At 41.9% G+C, this 20,830-nt stretch overlaps 1 protein-coding gene across 1 annotated transcript in view; it reads left to right on the forward strand.

Moving 5' to 3' along the window:
* oxct1a (3-oxoacid CoA transferase 1a) overlaps positions 1 to 20,806 on the forward strand; it is a 69,646-nt gene extending 48,840 nt beyond the window's left edge. Inside the window, exons 14-17 of the mRNA XM_080765237.1 lie at positions 6,236 to 6,325; positions 7,403 to 7,483; positions 17,029 to 17,130; positions 17,808 to 20,806. Coding sequence (XP_080621363.1) covers positions 6,236 to 6,325; positions 7,403 to 7,483; positions 17,029 to 17,130; positions 17,808 to 17,843 — 309 coding nt within the window. The 3' untranslated portion in view covers positions 17,844 to 20,806. The remainder of the gene's footprint in view (positions 1 to 6,235; positions 6,326 to 7,402; positions 7,484 to 17,028; positions 17,131 to 17,807) is intronic.
* The last annotated feature ends 24 nt before the right edge of the window (positions 20,807 to 20,830 follow it).

Here is a 20,830-nt window from a genome sequence, read left to right on the forward strand (position 1 = left end):
TCATTCCCTATATCATGCTCTCCTTCTCTCTCTGTCTCACATGCTCTCAAGGGTGATTTCTGTACTTGGTTGTAGGGTGGCGTCGCTCACCGAAAATTGCAGATCTACAAGCTTGCAACGCGTCGATCTGCGGCATGTTGTGAGCTTGCAGATGTAGCCTACTATTTATGGCGAGCCTCACGATACGCAGCCAAAAATCTGACATGTCTCTCTCTCTCTCTCTCTCTCTCTCTCTCACACGCACAAGAATACGTTTGAATTGTGTTATATGAAGCAGCTTAAAGATCAAAGCTGGCTCAGATAACCAGATGCTACTGTAAGCTGCAGAGCCGAGGATAAGCAAATTCTGTGTGATATAGGACAATGACAAGCCACATACCCCTCTTTTTCGATTATGATCTTTTTTTTCTTAGTGTGCACTGTGCAGGGACCTTATAAGAGTCATTTGTACGAACCAAGCACTCAATTTCATGCATTTTCCTGTTTAATTCTATAACGGTGGAAACAAACCCATTTTAGGCTTGAACCTAGTATCATTTCAATGCTAGATGTCAGCATGCTGGCACTGGTCATGAATGTCACACGGGCACTGTTGCTGGTTCATTTCTCTCCACAGTTAACATCCAATGGCCTAACGTCCAATGGCCTGTGGCAATACCAGTAGCTTTAATGGCTGCAATACAGTTGCATCATTTATGGCTTGCAGACAGGAATTTTCAGAGCCATTAATGGGTGTCGATGCAGATGCCCTGGGCCATTTGATTCATTTTATTCTCATCCCCATTTTCAATGGCTTAGTGATCAAAAAACGTTTTTTTTTATTGTTTTTGCATTTGCTTAATTGTATCTTTGCACTCAGCAACCTTATTAGATGAGCTGCAACAGGGTTAAATGACTATGTGGCACCACTGCCCCCCCTCTCCCCCCCTTCCCCTTTCATTAACGCCATTATTGAATGTCTACTCTGAGTAACATAGCTGTAAATCTAACCCTGACATTCCGAGCTTATGTTGTGTTATCTTGCTGCACGCACGCACACGCGCACACACACACACACACACACACACACACACATGCACACACCAAGCTCTTTAAGCACCAGGGATCAAATTAATGTTGCCAATATGAGAAAGGCCAGAGTGTCCTTTTTAGCCTGCCATCTCAGGGTCACCATCCAAGGAGATATGGGTTATAGAATACCGGTAAGAATAAGATATAACTTAGTTGAGCAGCCATCTGAAAAGCACTGCAGAGGTCAGACATTCATCATTCCCATTGTCTGCTTTTTTCTTCTTTTTCTTTACCTGAACACTTCAATAGTTCCGTCAATCTATGTATGTTACTCAGTCTGAGTGTTTTGCGGGGATTTGCTTGCTAGGATAGACATCATCTATTTTGAAAACAAGTGTTTTTCAGTGATTTCCACTTCATATGTGAACATTCGCGTACAGTAGCCTATGTGTGGCTCTGCACTCTGCAGGCCACATTCAGAAATTAAATTCCCATCCACCCATCCACCAGCCCCCCACCATCCACCTCTTACACCCTACTGCAGTTTACCGCTTGTACTGGCTCTCCTCTCAGCTGGTATCTTCCTCTCCCAGCCTGCCTCCCTTGAGGCATACAGTATCCTTATTATGTGGCGTGCCGAACATATCCTCTGGTTGTTGAGCAGAAAGCATGGCAAGCTCTTCCTACGTATGATTGATGAGCGAATGGGATTTTAATTCAGTTACACAGCCACTGCCCTGCAGCCATATCTACATGTCAGCCTTCCTTATTCAGAAACGGAAGAATGAGATAGTCGAAGACAATCTTTCTCCCACCTGGCAATTATATTTTTTATGGTGATTTATTTTTTCAGGTCTCCCATTTTAATAAAATAAATACAATATTTATTCCTGTTTAATTGGAATCCTGCTTTGTTTCAGTTAATGTCCCTTTGTTAAGCTTAAAGTGGATTGGCATTATTATTTAAGGCACCGCACCGCATAGTGATTCTAGGCTATTTAGTTTCATAGACACCCGTTTGTGATGTTTTTACTGTAATGAGTTTTCACACCCAGATTTGTATTCTGACAATTTCAGAGATACCGTATGTATTTCTGTCCTTCTCAACTCCCTCTTAGGTTATTTTCAATGGTTGAAAGTTGCCATTGGCCAATGAAAAGTATTCTTGCTTTTGAACAGCAGCGGTTGTATTCTACTAATTGTCCACCAGGCGAAGGCATGGGGATAGAGTATGTTTTGCACTCCTGTGTCTGTCTGTCCGTCCGTTCGTCTGAACAGCTAATCTCCGGCACCGTTAACCCGGTCAATGCCACATTTTGCACACACACTCGATGCTAACGATGAATTTCCAGAACGGCCTGTTATAGCGCCACCAGGAGGCCAACTTTTGAAAAACACATTTTTTTATAATATCCTCCAGATTCTGCCCAAAAATCCTGCAAATCGTTACACACTATCTCTATAGTCATGTGTTCAAGTTGGATCTGTCCGATATTTCATATTACATCCTAATTGGCTAACATTGGCTTTCAAAGTTTGCAGGATTGGCCCTTTTGAAACAAAAAGCCTCAAATCATGAACGCAGCGTGCAATTTACGTGAAATCTTCCACAGACTTTCCTACTAGGCTGAGGAATATATCCCACCCTTTTCACATTGGCCTGTTATAGCGCCACCTACAGGTGGATTTTTGCAAAACACATTTTTGGAACAAAATGCCTCAAATCATCCAATTGCCATCAATGGTGTAAGAACAAATGGCACCCTTTTCACATTGGCCTATTATAGCACCACAAGGAGGCCACAACCTGACCTGGCCAGGTGGAGACCTGTGCCCTGAGGGGCACCTTTTCTAGTTGTACTCTAAGATACTGTATTCTATAGAGAAAATGTTGCATTTGCCTGCACTTTCAAGTTTTGTGTCAGTGAAGAGGAATGTGTTTTTCCTCAACTGTAAATTCATTTATTCTTCTGAATTAAGTTACATGTTTTAGTTTAATTCGCTTATTAGGGATCCAAAAACTCAGCCGCTACTCGGATTACAAAGTGTCAAGTGAGCATAAAGCAACTTTACATTGTGGCCTATAATGTCTGATCTGTAGGTTGTAGTATCAAAATTCTGTTTCCACTGGATTCCTTGGGTTGTTCTGCTTCTGGATGCCCATTTCTGTCTTTGATTGATTAAAAAAAGCACAGGAAAGTACAGTTCAATACAAGGTCTACTAGATTTACAGTTCAATGCAATGTCTACTAGATTTATTGGCATTTAGAATTTTGTCCGAATCAGTTATTTTGCTACTCCTTATAGTTAGTTAGTTAGTTACTTTATTGACACAAATGTATAAAACATTGGGTCCAAACAATAATAAAAAAACTTAAAAAAGGTACAATACATTAAAATATACAACACACAACACAGAAACCCTTTACAACAGGAGCCCTCTATTGCTCCACAAGTGACAGGCAGGCATGTAGCATACGCAAAGTCTCTCTGTTAGTGCCCACAAAGAGTGGGCTCAAATCAACACCCCCATGTCCATATTTCTCTCTGATATCTTGTGTGAGGGGACAAACCAGTATGTGCTGTTTGTTTTGTATACCAGTCTCACATTGGCAAAACCGCTGCTCTATATGCGGCTCCATCTTCCCATTTCCACACGCAGTCTATGAGCGGACAACCGAAACCATGTAAAGGTTATCCTCAAATAGTCCTCAATGTAAGGTGTACTGCTGGTGCTGGTATAGAGTGGGTGAACAGATAGATCTGGGTTGATGGCTTGGTATGTCTTATATCTTGTTCCCTCTTTGGATTGTAATTTATGAATCATGTCCCTTCGGTCACTCTCAATATGATCTCGTTTTTCCATTATCTCAGATAACTGAGAATACATGACTTGGTTCTTATTTTTCAGCAATTGAAGAACATACCACAAGGGGTCATCAAGCATGCCATTCCGCTGCTGTATGTTGGTGAAGAACCTGGCTTGCTTTTCTCTCACCAAAGCTTGCATTGAAAGCAGTCCTGCTTCTAACAGGCAGGTTAAGTTAGGGGTAGTAACCCTCACCCCAAGTAGGGATTTCACTCCAGCCATGTAGAGAGTTTCAACAGACTTTAAGGGGATTTTCAACCAAGCCTCACACCCATACAATATAGCTGATGAGAAAGCAGCCTCAAAAACCTTACGTTTTACACAAAATGGAGCATCATAGTTGGTGGTCAGGAAGATAATCAGTTTGTTTAGGTGCTTTGTCTTCTCCTTTGCATGTAGGGAAAGTGAGTTTCGGGCATTTCCATCAGCAGTGAAGATGGCTCCAAGATATGTATAACTGTCACAATGCTTCACTGTAAGGGAAGCAAGCTGAATAGGTTGCCTGTCTTCATCAGATCCCGATATAGCCATAAATTTGGTTTTACTTTCATTAACAAGCATGCCATATTCATCACAATATTCCTCCAGATATTTCAGTTTTTCAGTCAGCCTTTCCTTTGATGTTGCCAGGATGACAGTGTCAACCATTAGCATTAAAACATGGAGCCATTTTAGGAAACCATCGTCCCCACATTGTTTTAACTTTCTGATGAGCATGTCGACAAACAGTACAAACAGGAAGCAGGATGTAGGGGATCCTTGCCTCACTCCAGTGGATGCTGTTATTGTGGTGGATCCCAGGATACTTGTTGTCACACTGTACATTGACATCAGGGCCAAGATCATACTAACGCCACACCCCATGCTCTTTAATACTTTGAACAGTTTTCCTCTCGGCACCCTGTCATAGGCTTTGGAAAAGTCTATAAAGGCAACATACAGTTTCAGCTACTTTCTGATACAATGTTCAATTATAAGTCTAAGTGCCACAATGTGCTCTATGCAGCTTCTTGAAATGTATTTTCAATCAAATTGTAATAATTTGTATAGGTCAACAATAGACATAGACAACAACGTTCCTTATTAATCTGGCCTCCTCTCTTTCAGGAGCTTGACCAATGACCATGGAACTTCCCTGTTTCGTTTTTTACAATTCACATAGTTCAGGTTCAGCTCAGGTTCATAAGCTGTCCACAGCCCTCTTCTGAGACACAGCAAATACACAGAAATGATACCATTTAATAATGAGCATTTGTGAGGACCAATTATATAAAGATAGGTTGGAAATGGGTGAAGTTATCCTTTTATCTAAAGTATTGTAACCAGTAAGCCGCACTGAAACAGGTCTGGGCATTTTCGGCTGGGTAGGGTGTAAAATGTGTGCTAATTAGTAAGGCCAGCCCAGTTAGGGCCCAGGTAGGTCCGGACATTAATTTGCTGCTGTAATGACTTTGGGGTGGGCCTGTCTAGAGTTTGAATGGATAGGTATCAGTCAAAAGGGAGACATCGAAGAGGAAGGACGGGTGGGGAAGGATCAAGATATGGAATGTTATAACAGGTCAGCTCCATACAGTATATGGAGATCTAAGAGTTTGATGAGGTCAGATCAACATGGTGTCCGTGAGGTCAGATGTAGAGTTACTGGCCGGCTCCATATATGCAGATCTAGGTGATGATCCAGTCTTCTCCATGTATGGCTATCCAGGGTTTGATGAGGTCAGTTGCGTGATCTTCATTTATGGAGACAGCCATCTATGGAGCGTGTCACGAGGCATGACGGATTGACTGACATGATATTCAGGTTTTCATAGTAAACTGCGAACTCGTCGCAACCAAACGTGGTGCACTTGTTCTGATGCTACGTCTTACCAACCAAACGTGGTGCACTTGTTCTGATGCTAAGTCTTACCAACCAAACGTGGTGCACTTGTTCTGATGCTACGTCTTACCAACCAAACGTGGTGCACTTGTTCTGATGCTAAGTCTTACCAACCAAACGTGGTGCACTTGTTCTGATGCTACGTCTTACCAACCAAACGTGGTGCACTTGTTCTGATGCTAAGTCTTACCAACCAAACGTGGTGCACTTGTTCTGATGCTAAGTCTTAGCCACTTGGGCGTGTCACAAATGCAAAGGTTCATATCTCATAATTAGATTTGAGTGAAAATGTTTCCACATGCTCTATTATCACCAAAAACATTATTTGTAAATTTGTCACGACTGGTTTGTACTTTGCTGTGAAAAACATTATACTGAAATCCAAAAAGTTTAATGCATTATTGAATTAGTGATAATTGAGTTAAATCAGTCGCCTAATAAATCAATCAGTCAACCAAGACTCTTCTTCTCCTCAGGGGAAGATGGTGAAGGGAATGGGAGGAGCCATGGACCTAGTGGCCAGTGCTGGAACCAAGGTGGTGGTGACCATGGAACATTCAGCCAAGGTACTACATTTGTTGCAGCAGGTGCATGCACTGTGCATGCTGGTTGCCAGTAATTAAGTACCTTCACTTGAGTACAATATCTATACTTTGACTAGTACAGGGGTTGAGTACTTTGTCAACCACTAGGTGCATGCATGTGTGTTTGGATGTCACACTGTGACATCATGTGAGCATCTATTGCACTCGTTTCCTTAGCAGTGGCATCATCAATAGTAACTCATTCTTTCTTGTTTTTATTTTTTCCCCCTCCCCTCCATTTGCTTTCTAATTTTATTTTCCAAGAATCCCAAGTCCTATTTAATGGATGGACCGTTTAGCCTCCAAGTGCCTCCGAGCAGTGCACCTTGTCTCTGTCTTCTATGATAATGAGTGAGAGAGTATAATGACTGATTGAGGATGATTCTGCTAATGGATTGCTTAATGCCTCTTTGTCAGTCAGTGCGTGCTCAGCCCCATGAGGTTTTCTGTAGACAGACTGCCTCTCTCAAGTCTCTGGCTATTTAGCTTACGGTTAAGTTAAATGCACATCTGAAAATGGACTCTCAGCCATTAGGCCAGTCCTGCATTGTATATAAATCACCTCCCGGTTGTAGGATTTGGCTTAATTGGTTTACTTTTAGAATGCTCCGCCGGCTGGCATGATGCAATGGCAACACGGTGCTGTGTGTCCAGGGAAGCCTACTGATATACAGTATGCCAATGTTGTCTGATGTGCCACTGCGGCTGTAGTCCAGATGGTGCAACAGGTGAGAATACATCAAGCGCACTGAGGCCTGTCATCATTAGTGATTGAGTGGGTGTGGGGTGCGCACATGCACACAGGCATGGGGACGGGGAAGGTGTGGGGGTGTTGGGGAAATTGAGACACACATGGGATCACACACCCCTAGGGAGAGAATAATGAAAGTACTCTGTTGCCAGCTGCATCCCTGAAACAAACACGTGGCATTTGACTGACAGTCCGAACATAAACGGGATAAATGACCCCTAATCCAACTCTCTCCCTCCATCTCTCTCTCACACTCTATCTCTCTCTCTCTCTCTCTCTCTCTCTCTCTCTCTCTCTCTCTCTCTCAGGGTGGAAAACACAAGATCCTGGAAAAATGCAACCTGCCATTGACGGGGAAACAATGTGTGGATCGCATCATCACAGAAAAGGTATGTATTTACTTGATTGTCATACGTGCACCCAGGGGTGAAAGTGGGCCGGGACGGTCCGGAGCTCCGACCCGGTAAGACCTGACGCCCCGGAGCGCACCGGAGCTATCAAAATACTATATTAAATAACCTGCCACTTTGCCCACAAACGCATGTCCAAGAGGAAAACAATCAAAACATTATATACTAACGTCAGAATCGGGCAGATTAACACACACATGTGTTATTAGTTGAGTTTTCTTAATGAAGTGCTTCTGAATTGTAACTGTGTGTTTATGTCAGTCAGCGATGCGTCCCGTTGTTATTAATCCACCACCGCACGGACTGGAGAGAGGAGAAGTGTTTCTCACTTGCGTCGATGTGCAGGCTGCAGGGACCAGTTCACTTTGCATGTTGAAAATCCGGTATAGAGCGGATACGAAAACGGACGTTCATCTCCCTAACATATGTGTGCATATGAACGGATATAGTAGGTAGGCTCTACGACGAATTAAATTCCTCCAACGTAAAAAACTGTTTCTGGTTGGCTGACAGACTGACATAGCGAAATACTGGTTCAGAACAAAGAAAATAAAAAACACAGGAAACTAAACTGGCAACTTTTATTGAATGAGAAGCCACTCAGAAGAATGCGATTAAACAAATTATTTAAGCCAAATGGCAATGCAACGAACAATAGCTCAACTGTTTAAGAGAAAAGATAGAGTTAAGCTGATAATGTAGTTAAAGAAAAAGTTAAAAAAAACTATGCCAGTTGATGAAGATGCAGAGCAAATTGAGACCAGTTGCTTGAGACTGAGAGTGAGACAGATGGGGAGGAGGTAGAAACCTAGCCTGTATAATAAGCCAGCAGAGACCCTGCAAGTACTGACAGCAGGAGCAGATCCAGTAGCAAGCACAGGTAATAATAATAATAATAATGTATTATTATTATTAATAATATCTAGAAATATTGTTCCTGATGAAACAATGTGGGGTCACTGCAATCCAAACGATTGTAGGCCTACTATAAATCAGTCAAGGTCTACTACAGTATGTTCTGCTCCATTCTCAACATCTTTTGGTTTTCAAAAACAGTAATTTATTGTAGGTTAACACAAACGGTAAAAAGCTGTTTAATGTGTGCTTATTTTAATTTAATTTAATTTGCTTTGATGGGGAAAATAGTTATCAGATATCTGATATCTTCAGAATAAGACATTGCAAGAGACATTTGGACTAATGATTTGTAAGACCTGTTGTTTTTGTATCGTGTTATAGGTTAGGTATACTGTGCCAAAATGCAGTTTTCTATGCATTTAAGGGGTATTGGGGGGTTCGACCCCCACCAAAAAAAAAATTCGACCCCTGCGTACACCCAGTATGCAAGTTAGCTTCCATTAACCCCAATCTAAATGAAAGCTAGCCAGCCGACTACACAAACCTCTGTTCTTTGGTGAGAAAGTCCGCTTCATTAACCTGACCATCATGCTAACCCCTTCAAGAGTGACAAAAACAGACAAACATATTTTCGAATCGCTATGTTGTACATTTTCATGTAAGTAATTATATCCAAAGGATGGCAGCTTATGAGAGCTTATGATGCTAAGAATGTGTATGCACGTGACGTCCTCTCAATTAAAACCGTGTGGTGCCTCGAACGTGTATACACGTCCTTGGATATTATATAAAGCGGGATTGCTCAAATCCTTTTTTTTTTACAGCGGCCGTTGCTAGGCAACGCCTTGCTCAGAGCTCCTGGACGTATTTAGCGCATGTGCGAAGCCTTTCACTTTTACGGGCCGGCAGAACTTGCTATCATCTGGAAATCTACAGCCATGTCCATGGTTTTGATCAGAACGCCGATGTTCTGTCCTAGTGTCTGACTTAACGAAGCATCACGTTTGGAATATTAACCCTTCTAAAGAGAGATCAGACTTATTAGCACGAGGTAGTAATGGAACATTATACCTCCCGGTTTTGGGGAGAAATGGAAGGCGGGGCTTTTCAGAGTAAAATCTGCCCATCTGCTTGCCACTCTAGCGCCTTTATTCTGAAAATTCCTCGGCAAACATAGTGTTAATATATTAATATTTCCTGACTATGCTGCCTTATTCGTTTGACTGACTGAAATGCCCATGATCATTCACTGGGTTTGCTTTCTGCCTTATCAACAACCAATCAGTTCCCATAATGTGTCAGTAATACTCGCACGCATGCACACAGAAGCCAAAGAAAGACACCTTGATGCTCATGTACACACACACACACACACACACACACACACACACACACACACACACATACATACACTGGGACTGATAGTGTGGGGAGCATAGACAAAAAAAAAATATGGACAAAGCGTTCTCCGGGTCTTATATGGACGTTAAATGAAGCCTGTCAGTCCTTGAACTGTAAGTCGCCATCTTTGTAGATCCGTTTGGGCCCAGCTGGCCATTGGCTGGCCCAGACAACGAGGCGGGACTTCCCCCCTTCTTCTTCGTTGGTTTTTATTTTGACTCGAACGGGGGGTGGCTCCCGATCATAGACTGTAACGGTAGCCACGACCCCTCAGAACATACGCATTTTTCTTTCTTTAATAAATGGGACCATAGTTTTCCAAAAAGAATATTATGACATGAGAAATGAGACTTTAAACTAGTGACTGGAAGCAGAAAGTATTCATGACCATGTTTATTAAGGTAATAAAGTCTAGGTGAAGTTGGGCACAAATACATGGTACTCTATGGAGCTATGGGTTTTTTTGGGCCCAATGTCAGCGCCACAACAGGCCATTATATGAACTTTCAGGAAGTCCCGATTTCCTTAGTGGCTTCACAAAATATCTGTCTGACTGCCCCCCTGGTGGAGAGTGACTGATGAGCACAGTGATAAAAGAAAGTGGCACAGGAAGATGGAAGTTACATTTATTCAGCCTAATCCAATCAGCCGATTACTGCCAGTAGCCTGGTTATCGATTTTTTTTAATTGTTTCTTGCGTACAGAAGATTCTGTTAATTTAACTCGGAGAATGTAAAAACCTGCCCTTGAGGGTACATTTGGGTCTTTTCTTTCCACTCACAGTAATGTTACACTGAGGATTTGTGAGTGGTGCAACCACTCCAAGGAACAGCAATGTCCGTGTTCACCTATGTGACTATGTCCGTGTTAACCTATGAGCACCAGTATGACTATGAGATAGTGCTGCACTGTTGCCTGCTAATGAGAGAGAGAGAGAGAGAGAGAGATAATGAGAGAGAGGGGGGGAGAGGGGAGTTGCACCACTCAGTCCACGCGGGTGTGTTTTTTTTTACTGTGCGGTTAGATTTGGGACTGTCACTCCACGATGCTGTGCTTTAATGATCTCACCATCCACTCCACATGGCCCAGCTTGTTCCCGTCACTGGTGGTCCTCACCACAGGATGGGTGATGGTGATCCTTCATCGGTACCATCCCCATTCGTCCTCACCAAAGGATGGGTGCTGCATCATTGTGATGGTTCATGAATCACTCATTAAAAGTGATGGGCCTGAAGCTGCTAAGCATGCAGAGTGAAAAAGTGTGATTACCTTTTTTAGATTTTTCTAGGGTGTCATTCTCTTTTTTCCAGTCCCAAAGAAGGGGAAAATCCTATTCTGCGCGCCCATCAACCAAATGAGCTGTAGATCTGCTATTCCTGCTATTTTCAGGGTGAATCGTCAGTGTAGAATGACTCCGTTCTACGGTTATAATGTACAATTGTACATTCTCAGATATTCTTTTAAATTTGACTACCCATGGAGCACCTCTGAGTGGCTGGCTAAAATAAACAACACTCTCGTTCCCAAGAAACGTCTTAGGGGCTGTGTATATTTATTTCTGTTTCAGATGAGTTATTTTTCAGCTGAGTGCTGAGTTTTTCTTTCTTCTTCAGCTGAGCGCAGCCTATGTTTTGAATTATTGTACAATATGGGAGCACCACGTATTTGGAATCGCCAGCGAAGTTACAACTTTACAACTCTGACGTTTTTTGGCGAGTGCCATGGCGTTTTCAGCCGGGAAAACACATCTTAGTGGACACGGCCCCTAAATCCTTCCTAAGCCATAACCACATCATAAGTGTAAATCGACCCAGATACCTGCCAGGCTGCGGGTTACCTAACCAGGGCCCATAAAGTCACGGAACGTGGCCTATATAATGTGGGGAGTTGGCCAAAAAGAGATTCTTCCTTGGCCTACTGGGAGTTTACGTTTCATGCCAATCTGCCCAACGGTGCCAGAGATTAGCTGCTAACAGACAGACAAACTCACAGGGGGGATAACTACATGGAAGCAAGTAGCAGGTCCAGATTCATCTAGATTCTAGAAGAATGGGTGTTTGTTAACGGTATATTGAAGCACTGAGAAAACTGTTGCGCCTTTTCTTCATCCTTTTTTTTCTTCAAACTTGACTACGGTAGCGGTGGTCTCAAAAACATAAGGGAACTTTGACAGGAAAAGACTCGCTCACCGTATAGAAAAGAAGTAAAACTCCTTAGACTGAGACTTAGAAAAATATATTTTCTTTTATTTTATCATGCTGTGCTCATGGTGCTCTGTGCTCATGGTGCAATTAAAAAGCAAACATTTCGGTCCTCAGACCTTCGTCAGTGCTATGGTTTTTAGCAGATCTGTCTTACACAGTTATTGATCAAATTAAGAAATCTAGAAGAGGGGGTGATTTAGACACTAAACTCCTCCAAACTGAATCTAGATGGATTTTTTTATTTAAAGTCTGTCAATCCAGGTGGCTTGAATGAAGATCTCTCCCTCCAGTGCTACCTATAAAGTAAAAAGTTGTATTCAAAAAGTGATTGTATAAGTCTGTCAACATGTGATGTACAGTATGCAATATTCTTGTTTCCTATATAACTGTGATTTTGTACAATTATCTTTTCTGTAATGTCCACGCCCACAATCAGGTGATGTCACCAATTAGTAATCATCAGCACCTGAGCTGTATTGTTTTGGAGTTGTTTAAGAGTAAGTTCTTTGTCTGTGAAAAACCATAACACTGACGAAGGTTTGAGGACCGAAACGTTTGCTTTTTAATTGCACCATGAGCACAGAGCACCATGAGCACAGCATGATAAAATAAAATAAAATATATTTAAGTTTCAGTCTAAGGAGTTTTACTTCTTTTTCTATACGGTGAGCGAGTCTTTTCCTGTCAAAGTTTCCCTTATGTTAACGGTATATGAAATTGATGAACCGGTAAACAGGACACCTAAACATTAACAACATTGCAAGCCTCTTTAGTTGTTGTTTACTCAGCTACAGTGCTTGGGTGAATGCAATGCTGAACCTGAAGAAAGGAAGAAGTTACTGAGAAGCATTGCGGTGGAGATTAGGGCATGCCTGCAGAGATGTTCCAGTGTTGTCTGGTAGAGCTGGCTGGCACCATGGGTGCATGGTCATGGGCTCATTACCCTCTGTGGTAGCTTACTGTGCTGTGGAGACATGACCTGTCAGACAAAGTCTGCTCCATTTCCTTACATTTCTCTTTTGCTTCACTTCTCCTCCCCGTCTGTTCTTTTGTGCTTGGTCTGCCAGCATTCATTTCAAGCACACAGCCCAATATCTAAGTGAAAACATTTGTGTCTGCATGTATGCCCACTGTATAAAGGGGTGATAATATTTGGACCACCCTGCTGACACCTCCTCTTCCTTTACACTCTCTTCCAGCTCTCTCTCTCTGTCTTTATCTCTGTCTATTAAATCCCCCCTCTATGTCATTTCATCTATTACTTTATACTTTCAGCTTATAATGGAATAGAATAGTATGCCACTAATTATTCTTGCCCCCTTTTTCTGTCACATCCTCTTCTCTCCTTACACCGTTCACCTCCTTCATCCTTGCCATCTCCGGTTCCACTTCCATTCCTCCATTCCTCCCAATCCTGCTCTGCTAAGCTCACAAACACCACCTCCTATTTTCTTTTTGAGAATGCAATTAATTTGAGAACATTTCATTGCGTTTTAGTGTTGATGAGCTAAAAGGAGGAGGTGGGGATTACATTACCATAATCCTGTGTGTCTGGTTATGTGTAAAACATTTTAGCTGAAACACAGTCATGTGTCCTCATTAAAATATAAACCCTTATATTTAACTGTGACCTTGATATTTATGTAAGGCATGCAATCAAGTCCAGACAATTTAAATTACATAACGGCAAATCACAACAAATGTTATCTCATGGCACTTTAGGTATACTGTATAGGGGAGAACGGGGTAATATGAGCCTATATAGATATATAGCTACGTTATTCTACTATTTAAATATGTTTTCTTCTGAATATCAAACTTTATTTGGTTGGTTTTATATCCTATATTAAAATTTGCTAATGGGAGCAAGGAAAAAAGCACCCTTTAACAGGAAGAAACCTCAAAGAGGACCCAAGAGGAAGAGAGAGGAGCTCAGTGAATCTGGGAATATCCCAATTGTCCCACAGAGGTCTAATCCTATTGCAGGATATCTTTAAATATCCCCCCCTTAAATTGGCTCCTGTTAGAGGTCTTAGTATGAGGTGGAGGAGAGGAGTTGAGGTCCCTCACAGCAGCGGTGGGCATTGATCTACAATTCGGCAATGGAGTCTTTAATAAAGCGCTGCTAATAGACAGGCAGAGATCCTGCAATTTACATGTCACTTTCCTTAATGACTCAAGTGCCATCTCTCTGGAATTCTATCCAATCACTCCAAAATAGAGAGTATTATTCAATATGAATTAATTCCCTAATAACACGCTTTTGATCATGGTTTTGTTTAGTGGGGCAACCACTGGGTCCCCAGAGGAAGCGTTGATAGCATTGCAGTTGACAGTAGCAGACATGCCTGTGGTATAACCCCATTAGTGGTTATCTCTAATGTGTTGATACTTCTCTGCATAATTGTAATCTCAGCTATAATTTGTTTCCAAAATTAGAGAAGAAACTGGTTTCCTACAACCGTGCCAAATGACACAAACATTTCTGTCTCCATACTGTCACATGTACACACACACACACACACACACACACACACACACACACACACACACACACACACACACACACACACACACACACACACACACACACACACACACACACACACACACACACACACACACACAAACACACACACACACACACACACACACACACACACAGGAACTTGTATTCACACAAACAAGGAAAATCCTCCATGTACTCCTTGTGGCCATGGGGAAAAGGAATTGAAATATGTCCTAAATGGTGCAAATTGTATTTGAGATCCCAGATGGAAGTTGCAGGCAGGCTGCAAATCTACAGTTCTCACTTTTTCCTCTCTTATTTCCCTAGGCAGGGCGTTTTATTTCCTACATTACCATTTCCCATTCCTCTTAATCACAGCTACGCTGTTTCCCTTTTTACCAAGTCGGCTTGCAGCAATGTTGTTATAATGATGGGCTTTGAAGTAGATTTGAAGTAGTTTGCCCTGCGTTTGTGTGTGTGATCACGCACGTGTGTGTTTTATGATTAAATCGTGCCACCTCTGTGGACCATTGTGCTTGGGGTACTCCCGTCCACTCCCCAAGGTAACTCAATCATCGCACCTTTGATGTAGCATTACTCAGGGAGACGGCATTTTCATTCGAAAGATATGCTCTCTCTGCCATCCGTTCAAGGCAGAAGGAGCGCAATACCTGAATTATTCAGATTATAGCAGCGGTGCCACAACAAATAGCCGCCTGTGGCATCTGCAGTGATGAGTAGTGTCAATGATGGCAATTACCTTTCCCCCATATACTGTATATAGCATTTCTATGCTTATGGGGCGGCTGTGGCTCAGGAGGTAGAGCAGGTCGTCCAATGATCCGTGGGTCGGCGGTTCGAATCCCGGCTTCTCCTGTCCACATGTCGAAGTGTCTGTCCATCCACATCGAAGTGTCCATGGGCAAGACATTGAACCCCACATTGCCTCCAATGAGTTGGTCGGAGCCTCGCAAGCTATCTTGCTGACCTCAGGTGTACGGGTTAATTTAGCTTTAAGAGTTTGTATTTTACTGTGTACATGCCTCATTCACACGTATCAAACACCATCAAACAAATGTTTGGTAATTTATTTATTTTTTAGGCCACCACTCTCCCCCCATCACATGGTTTGACCAAACATTTGTGTTTGATGGCTGTGTTCTGTCCCCCTCCCCTCCCATTGGAAAAGCATTGAGGCGGCCATCAAACACAGGCAGAGCACAGAACATGTTTATGTGTGAATGAGGCCTCAGACTCAGTTCCTTAATTATTTGCCTCCACTAGACAGCAGTGTGATGAATGACAATGATGATGATGACAATGCTGGTCAAGATAGATTAGAAGGTGACTGTCGGATTCCTTATGATCACTAATTAGGTCATACTTCCCTACCTCTCTTTCAGCCTCTTTTCCAGCTCTGACTCATTCTTACAATCTCGCTCGTTCTCCTCAACTCAGCAATTAAGAGACAAACTGTTCATTGGGAATCGTGAACGTTCTCTAATCACTTTTAATGTCACGCTGTTTGCAGCTACGTTTCAAGGTCTCCATTATCCATTGCTCCCATGTAGTCTGTGACATCCCATCTGTCTTGCACTGCCATAGTGTGATTTCTGCCTACTGCCTTGTCACTGTGCAGGGTTCTAATGAGCTGAGTGAGACTCCTCCTTGGATATATCTATGGCTTTTGCCTGTCACTCTCTGCCCAATCAGGTTAACAGCATCTAGCTCAGCTCAGCAGGCCTGGGTCCGCCTCAGGGCAGCAGTCAGACAGATATTTTGTGAAGCCACTGAGGAAATCGGGATTTCCTGAAAGTTTATTTTTGTACAACCTAGGCCAGGCACTAGTTAAAGTCTTGCGTCCATAAGATATCGAACAGAGAAATCAAGTATGTCACTATAAAATAATTACATTTCCTTGTGGCACTTGATAAAGCTTGATAAGAGGCACAGCTGCTTCAGTAATTACTGATAATGAAAGATATGGTGGCTAAAGTGTAAAGACATTCAACGGACAGGCTCAGCCAGTTTAACAAATGCACAGCTCATACAGCTCGCATGCAACACCTCAAAATGTTAGCAGAGTGGAGGATATTCTGAGTTGCACAGGAAATGGTCTGTATGCTTCAGGATAGAAGGAAGTGTGTTTTGGAGTCGGTGGCTGCAGACCTTAAGAGCAAAGACCATACTCTGAAACCATTAAAGTCAGTTTCTCTATGCCAGTCATCCTCTGGTGGTCAGGATTCAACATTGTGTTTTACCTTTGATTGTTTTTCATTTCCATCGTTTGGAGTATGTCGTGTCCTTCTGCCTGAAAGGCAGCTTTTGCTATGATTCTCCAGAGTGCACAGTGCCTTTGCACAGCTGAGGAGGTATGAGTTGTTGTAACAGCAGAACTGTGTCTGTGAACTCGAATCAATTTCCATTTAACGAGTTTCAAAGATTTCTATTGAAGAGATAGAATGCTCTGTCTCCTCTTTTCAGTTATCTCCATCTTTCTCTCTTCCCACCAAAACATACAGTACCATCCCTATTTTCTTTCCCTCCACCAGGCGGTGTTTGACGTTGACAAGACAAATGGCCTGACTCTAATCGAGGTGTGGGAGGGACTGACAGCAGAGGACATCAAGGCGTGCACTGGTGCAGAGTTTGCGGTGAGTAACTGTTACAAACAACAATGGAGCTCACAAACAGCCAAACTGTAGCCTGGCCAAGGACCTTCCCATTATAGTATTTCACTTCAGCTGATGTCAAATGAAAAATGTATGTCTGGACTGTAGCAAAGCATTTATAGTACTAAAATGGCTGAAAGCTTAAAATGAATGGGACCATTGCGTTGCAGTAGCACATTTTACATGTCTTTTTAAAAACAGCAGTCAGTAAAGCAGCTAGTAGCAGTGTAGGATGGATTTCATGGTATCAAGTGTGTGGTATTTTAACCACTTCATCTTGCTAATTTTGTCACCCTTGTTGTGCAATGTTAATTTCGTTGACTAAAACTATGACGGAAAATGTTCGTCGTCTACCTTTATTCAATGATGATGACTAAATTTTTTTTTTAAATAAGCTATGGTAAAACTAAGACTAAATATATTGAAAATTTCGTCAACAAATACAAATTTTGCGATCTGAAAACAGCAGATCTACAAGCTCACAATGCTATTTTCAGCATGCAACCAAGTGTAAAGTCAGCCCTTACGACCCCCATCAAGGCCCACCAAAATATTATTTTGTCGACTAAAACTTTTAAGACAAAAACGTATTCAAAAGACTATGAAAAAAACTAAACCACATCTTTCTGTCAAAGTTAACACTGTTTGATTTTCGACAGGTGTCCCCCAACCTGAGGCCCATGCAGCAGATCTAAAACACCTGGAAGTGATCAGAGGAGTCCTGATCCCGAAGGCTTTAAAGAATAGTCCTCTTTAATTCTTGTTTCAGGTGATATTGAGAAGATTCTTTGGCCAAGGTTGTTGTCAACAAGACAGACATGGGTTTAAGTGCTGATGATGCATAATTAGTGAGAGTCATAGGGGCCAGAGTGGGGTGTCCTAATTTAGCTCACAATACAAGCTATACTACTGATCTAAATTAAATTTCTGTGTGTTGAAAAAAAGTATTACGGAACATTTTGTCTTGGTCCTCGTGATTAATTCACATAGCCTATACGGCAGTAGTTATTAGGAGAGAACCAAATATTCACCGATCACAGGAATCATTCTCCTGATTGGATGAAAATGAATTATTCTTGTACAATAATATTTACAAAAGAGCCAGTACTTAGTTACTGTACGTTACTGTAATGGGATATATAAGGGATGAACAGGGTTGAAATGTGAGCCGTTATGAATTAGACAATAAACACCTAATATACTGTAGATAAACTTGTCTATAATCGGTGCCGAATGAAACCAATGGAAACCTTTGCATTTACTAATGAACTTGTCTATGGATGAAATATCCAATGTAGAATTTGTGTGTAATTAATTGGTTTATCTGTTGGATTGAAACACAGTACAGTAATTGTAAGAACTTAATGTCTGAGCTTCAAACATGAAGCCTTCATGTAACTTTTTTCTTAGATGTGAACTATCCTGGCCTCTTAGGGCGCTTTCACACCCAAAGTTCGCTTAGAAGGTCCGGATCAAGGACCAAGGACCAAATATTAGCATTTTGATTTTGGTCCGTTTGGTGTTCACACTGGACTTTGTAAAGCGTACCAAATATGTAAACAAATGACACGTGGACATGTTAAGCGAACCAAATAGTGAGGGAAAAATAACATGAGGGGAAATCACTGTCTACAATTTTTGGGACAACCTTCAGTCACACAGAGAGAGAAGAGAACAGCAACATGACAGCAACAACTTGCTATTGCATTCATTCTTAATTATTTTATTAGCCAAATAAGAGCAACAGGTGAACAGAGGAGCAGGTGTTTGAACAATAATGTGCTTGCTGCTGATGCATACAATTCACGGAGACGTATAGCCTACAACAACAAGGTATCCCCGATAAAAATGACTTTTCTTCCATGTGTGCACCTTGACCTGATTAGATATATGTTATTTCTGCGCATCAAATCGGCAGGCATTTCCATGTCATCTTATGGTTTAAACTTGAAGGTGGTCAGTTAGTAGGTTATTGAGCTTCAAGTCAGAAAAGCTCCACTGCAGCTAATTGAGTTGACCTAGTTTTACGTCTTTTGCTATAGTGATGTAATCAATTAATCATTTGGGACCACCTGTGTATAGCTTATTTAACATTGGCTTTTTCTCTATACGTGCGGCCGTGCGCGACATGGATTTTAAATATTTCAAATTCTCTGTCTCTGCGTCTCTCCCATATAAATATATGGGTCTCTCCCCCTCATGTGCGCCCCCCCCACACACACACACACACACACACACACACACACACAAACACAGACAGACAGACAGACAGAAAAAAGTAGGGGACACGATCGAGTTGAAAGAGAAACTCTCGCATGAAGACTCATGCATTGCATGCTTTGTCATAACTTCGCGTGACGGCTGCGCATGCTTAAAATAAACAGATCTACAAGCTTACATCCACGTGTAGCCTACCATATACCGTACACCATTCCGTGTCGATAATTATACATCTGTTATTTTTGCGCATGTGAACCTCGTAGGCCTACGCTGCCATTACATTTGCGCTGCGCCTCGACATGCGTCTAGGCCTACTATTAAAATAAAATCAGACTGTCAGCTGTCATATCAATAGTGATCCCCGTAAAAAATACATGCTTTTATAACTAATTATTAATGCAGCCTCACAACTGCCGAAGCCCGACAGCTATTTTGGCTATCGTACTGTATTTGGTCCTCTATAAAGTCCGAATGCATTCACACCAGTAACGAACCGCACCGTGGTTCGTTTGGAAGCGAACCGAGTCCGGCCTTTTTTAGCGGACCATGGTTCGTTTCTTTGATCCGCACCAGAGTTCGGATGCATGTTCACACCAACCGAACCAAAGGGGTAAGCGGACCATGGTTCGTTTTAAACGAACCAAACATGTCCGGTGTGAAAGCGCCCTTACTTGCTTACAAACTGTGATTTGCGAATTAATCGTTCTAAAAATAATTCGTCTCTTTTGTCGAATCAACTCACTTAGTTGATTAGCACAAATCAAACTCCACAACGATATGTATCTACAGTAAATGAATTGATAATTGAATTATCTGACTTACAGTATTTACTGTTCAACACTCTCCAGCCATCTGGCTTTGACTCCAACTTGGTTTGTCATTTAACCACTTATCACCAGCCTTCTAATAGTACTATTACTGTATAGATCTGTACATCTGCTATTTTAAAAGAATGTTACAACTTCTGACATTGTTTGAACATTTTGACTATAATGACATGCCTGAAATATGAATGCAAGATCGAAAGCGGATAATCAGTCAGAAATTCCAAATGTCTTGATTGTTAAACAATGGCATTTAGTTTGACGGCAGCAAAGTGACACATTCAGCCGATAACCCAATGCAGTGTTCCTTGCAGGTGCTAACGCAATCTGTGAGACAATGTTTTGTGGTTAGGGTAAGAATGTGCGAGGGTTGGATAAACATGGCAATGAGCATCTCGGCACAACACCAGCCGAGAGAGACAGAGGGAGAGAGAGACTGAGAATAATTTGTCTCTGCAATACCAGACTGGAGTGAAATACTGTATAGTACTGTACATAAACAAACAGACATTTTAACAACAAAACATGCAGACTTAATATTTTTCTGCTCTGACTGTTCCTGTGCTGTTGTTGTTGTTGTATATGAAATAAAATACAAGTTTGGTTACAGTTCATCATGTTTGGCTTCTGGCTGCAGC

Source organism: Protomyctophum bolini (assembly GCF_963924005.1).
Source record: "Protomyctophum bolini genome assembly, chromosome: 6".
Classification (NCBI taxonomy): domain Eukaryota; kingdom Metazoa; phylum Chordata; class Actinopteri; order Myctophiformes; family Myctophidae; genus Protomyctophum; species Protomyctophum bolini.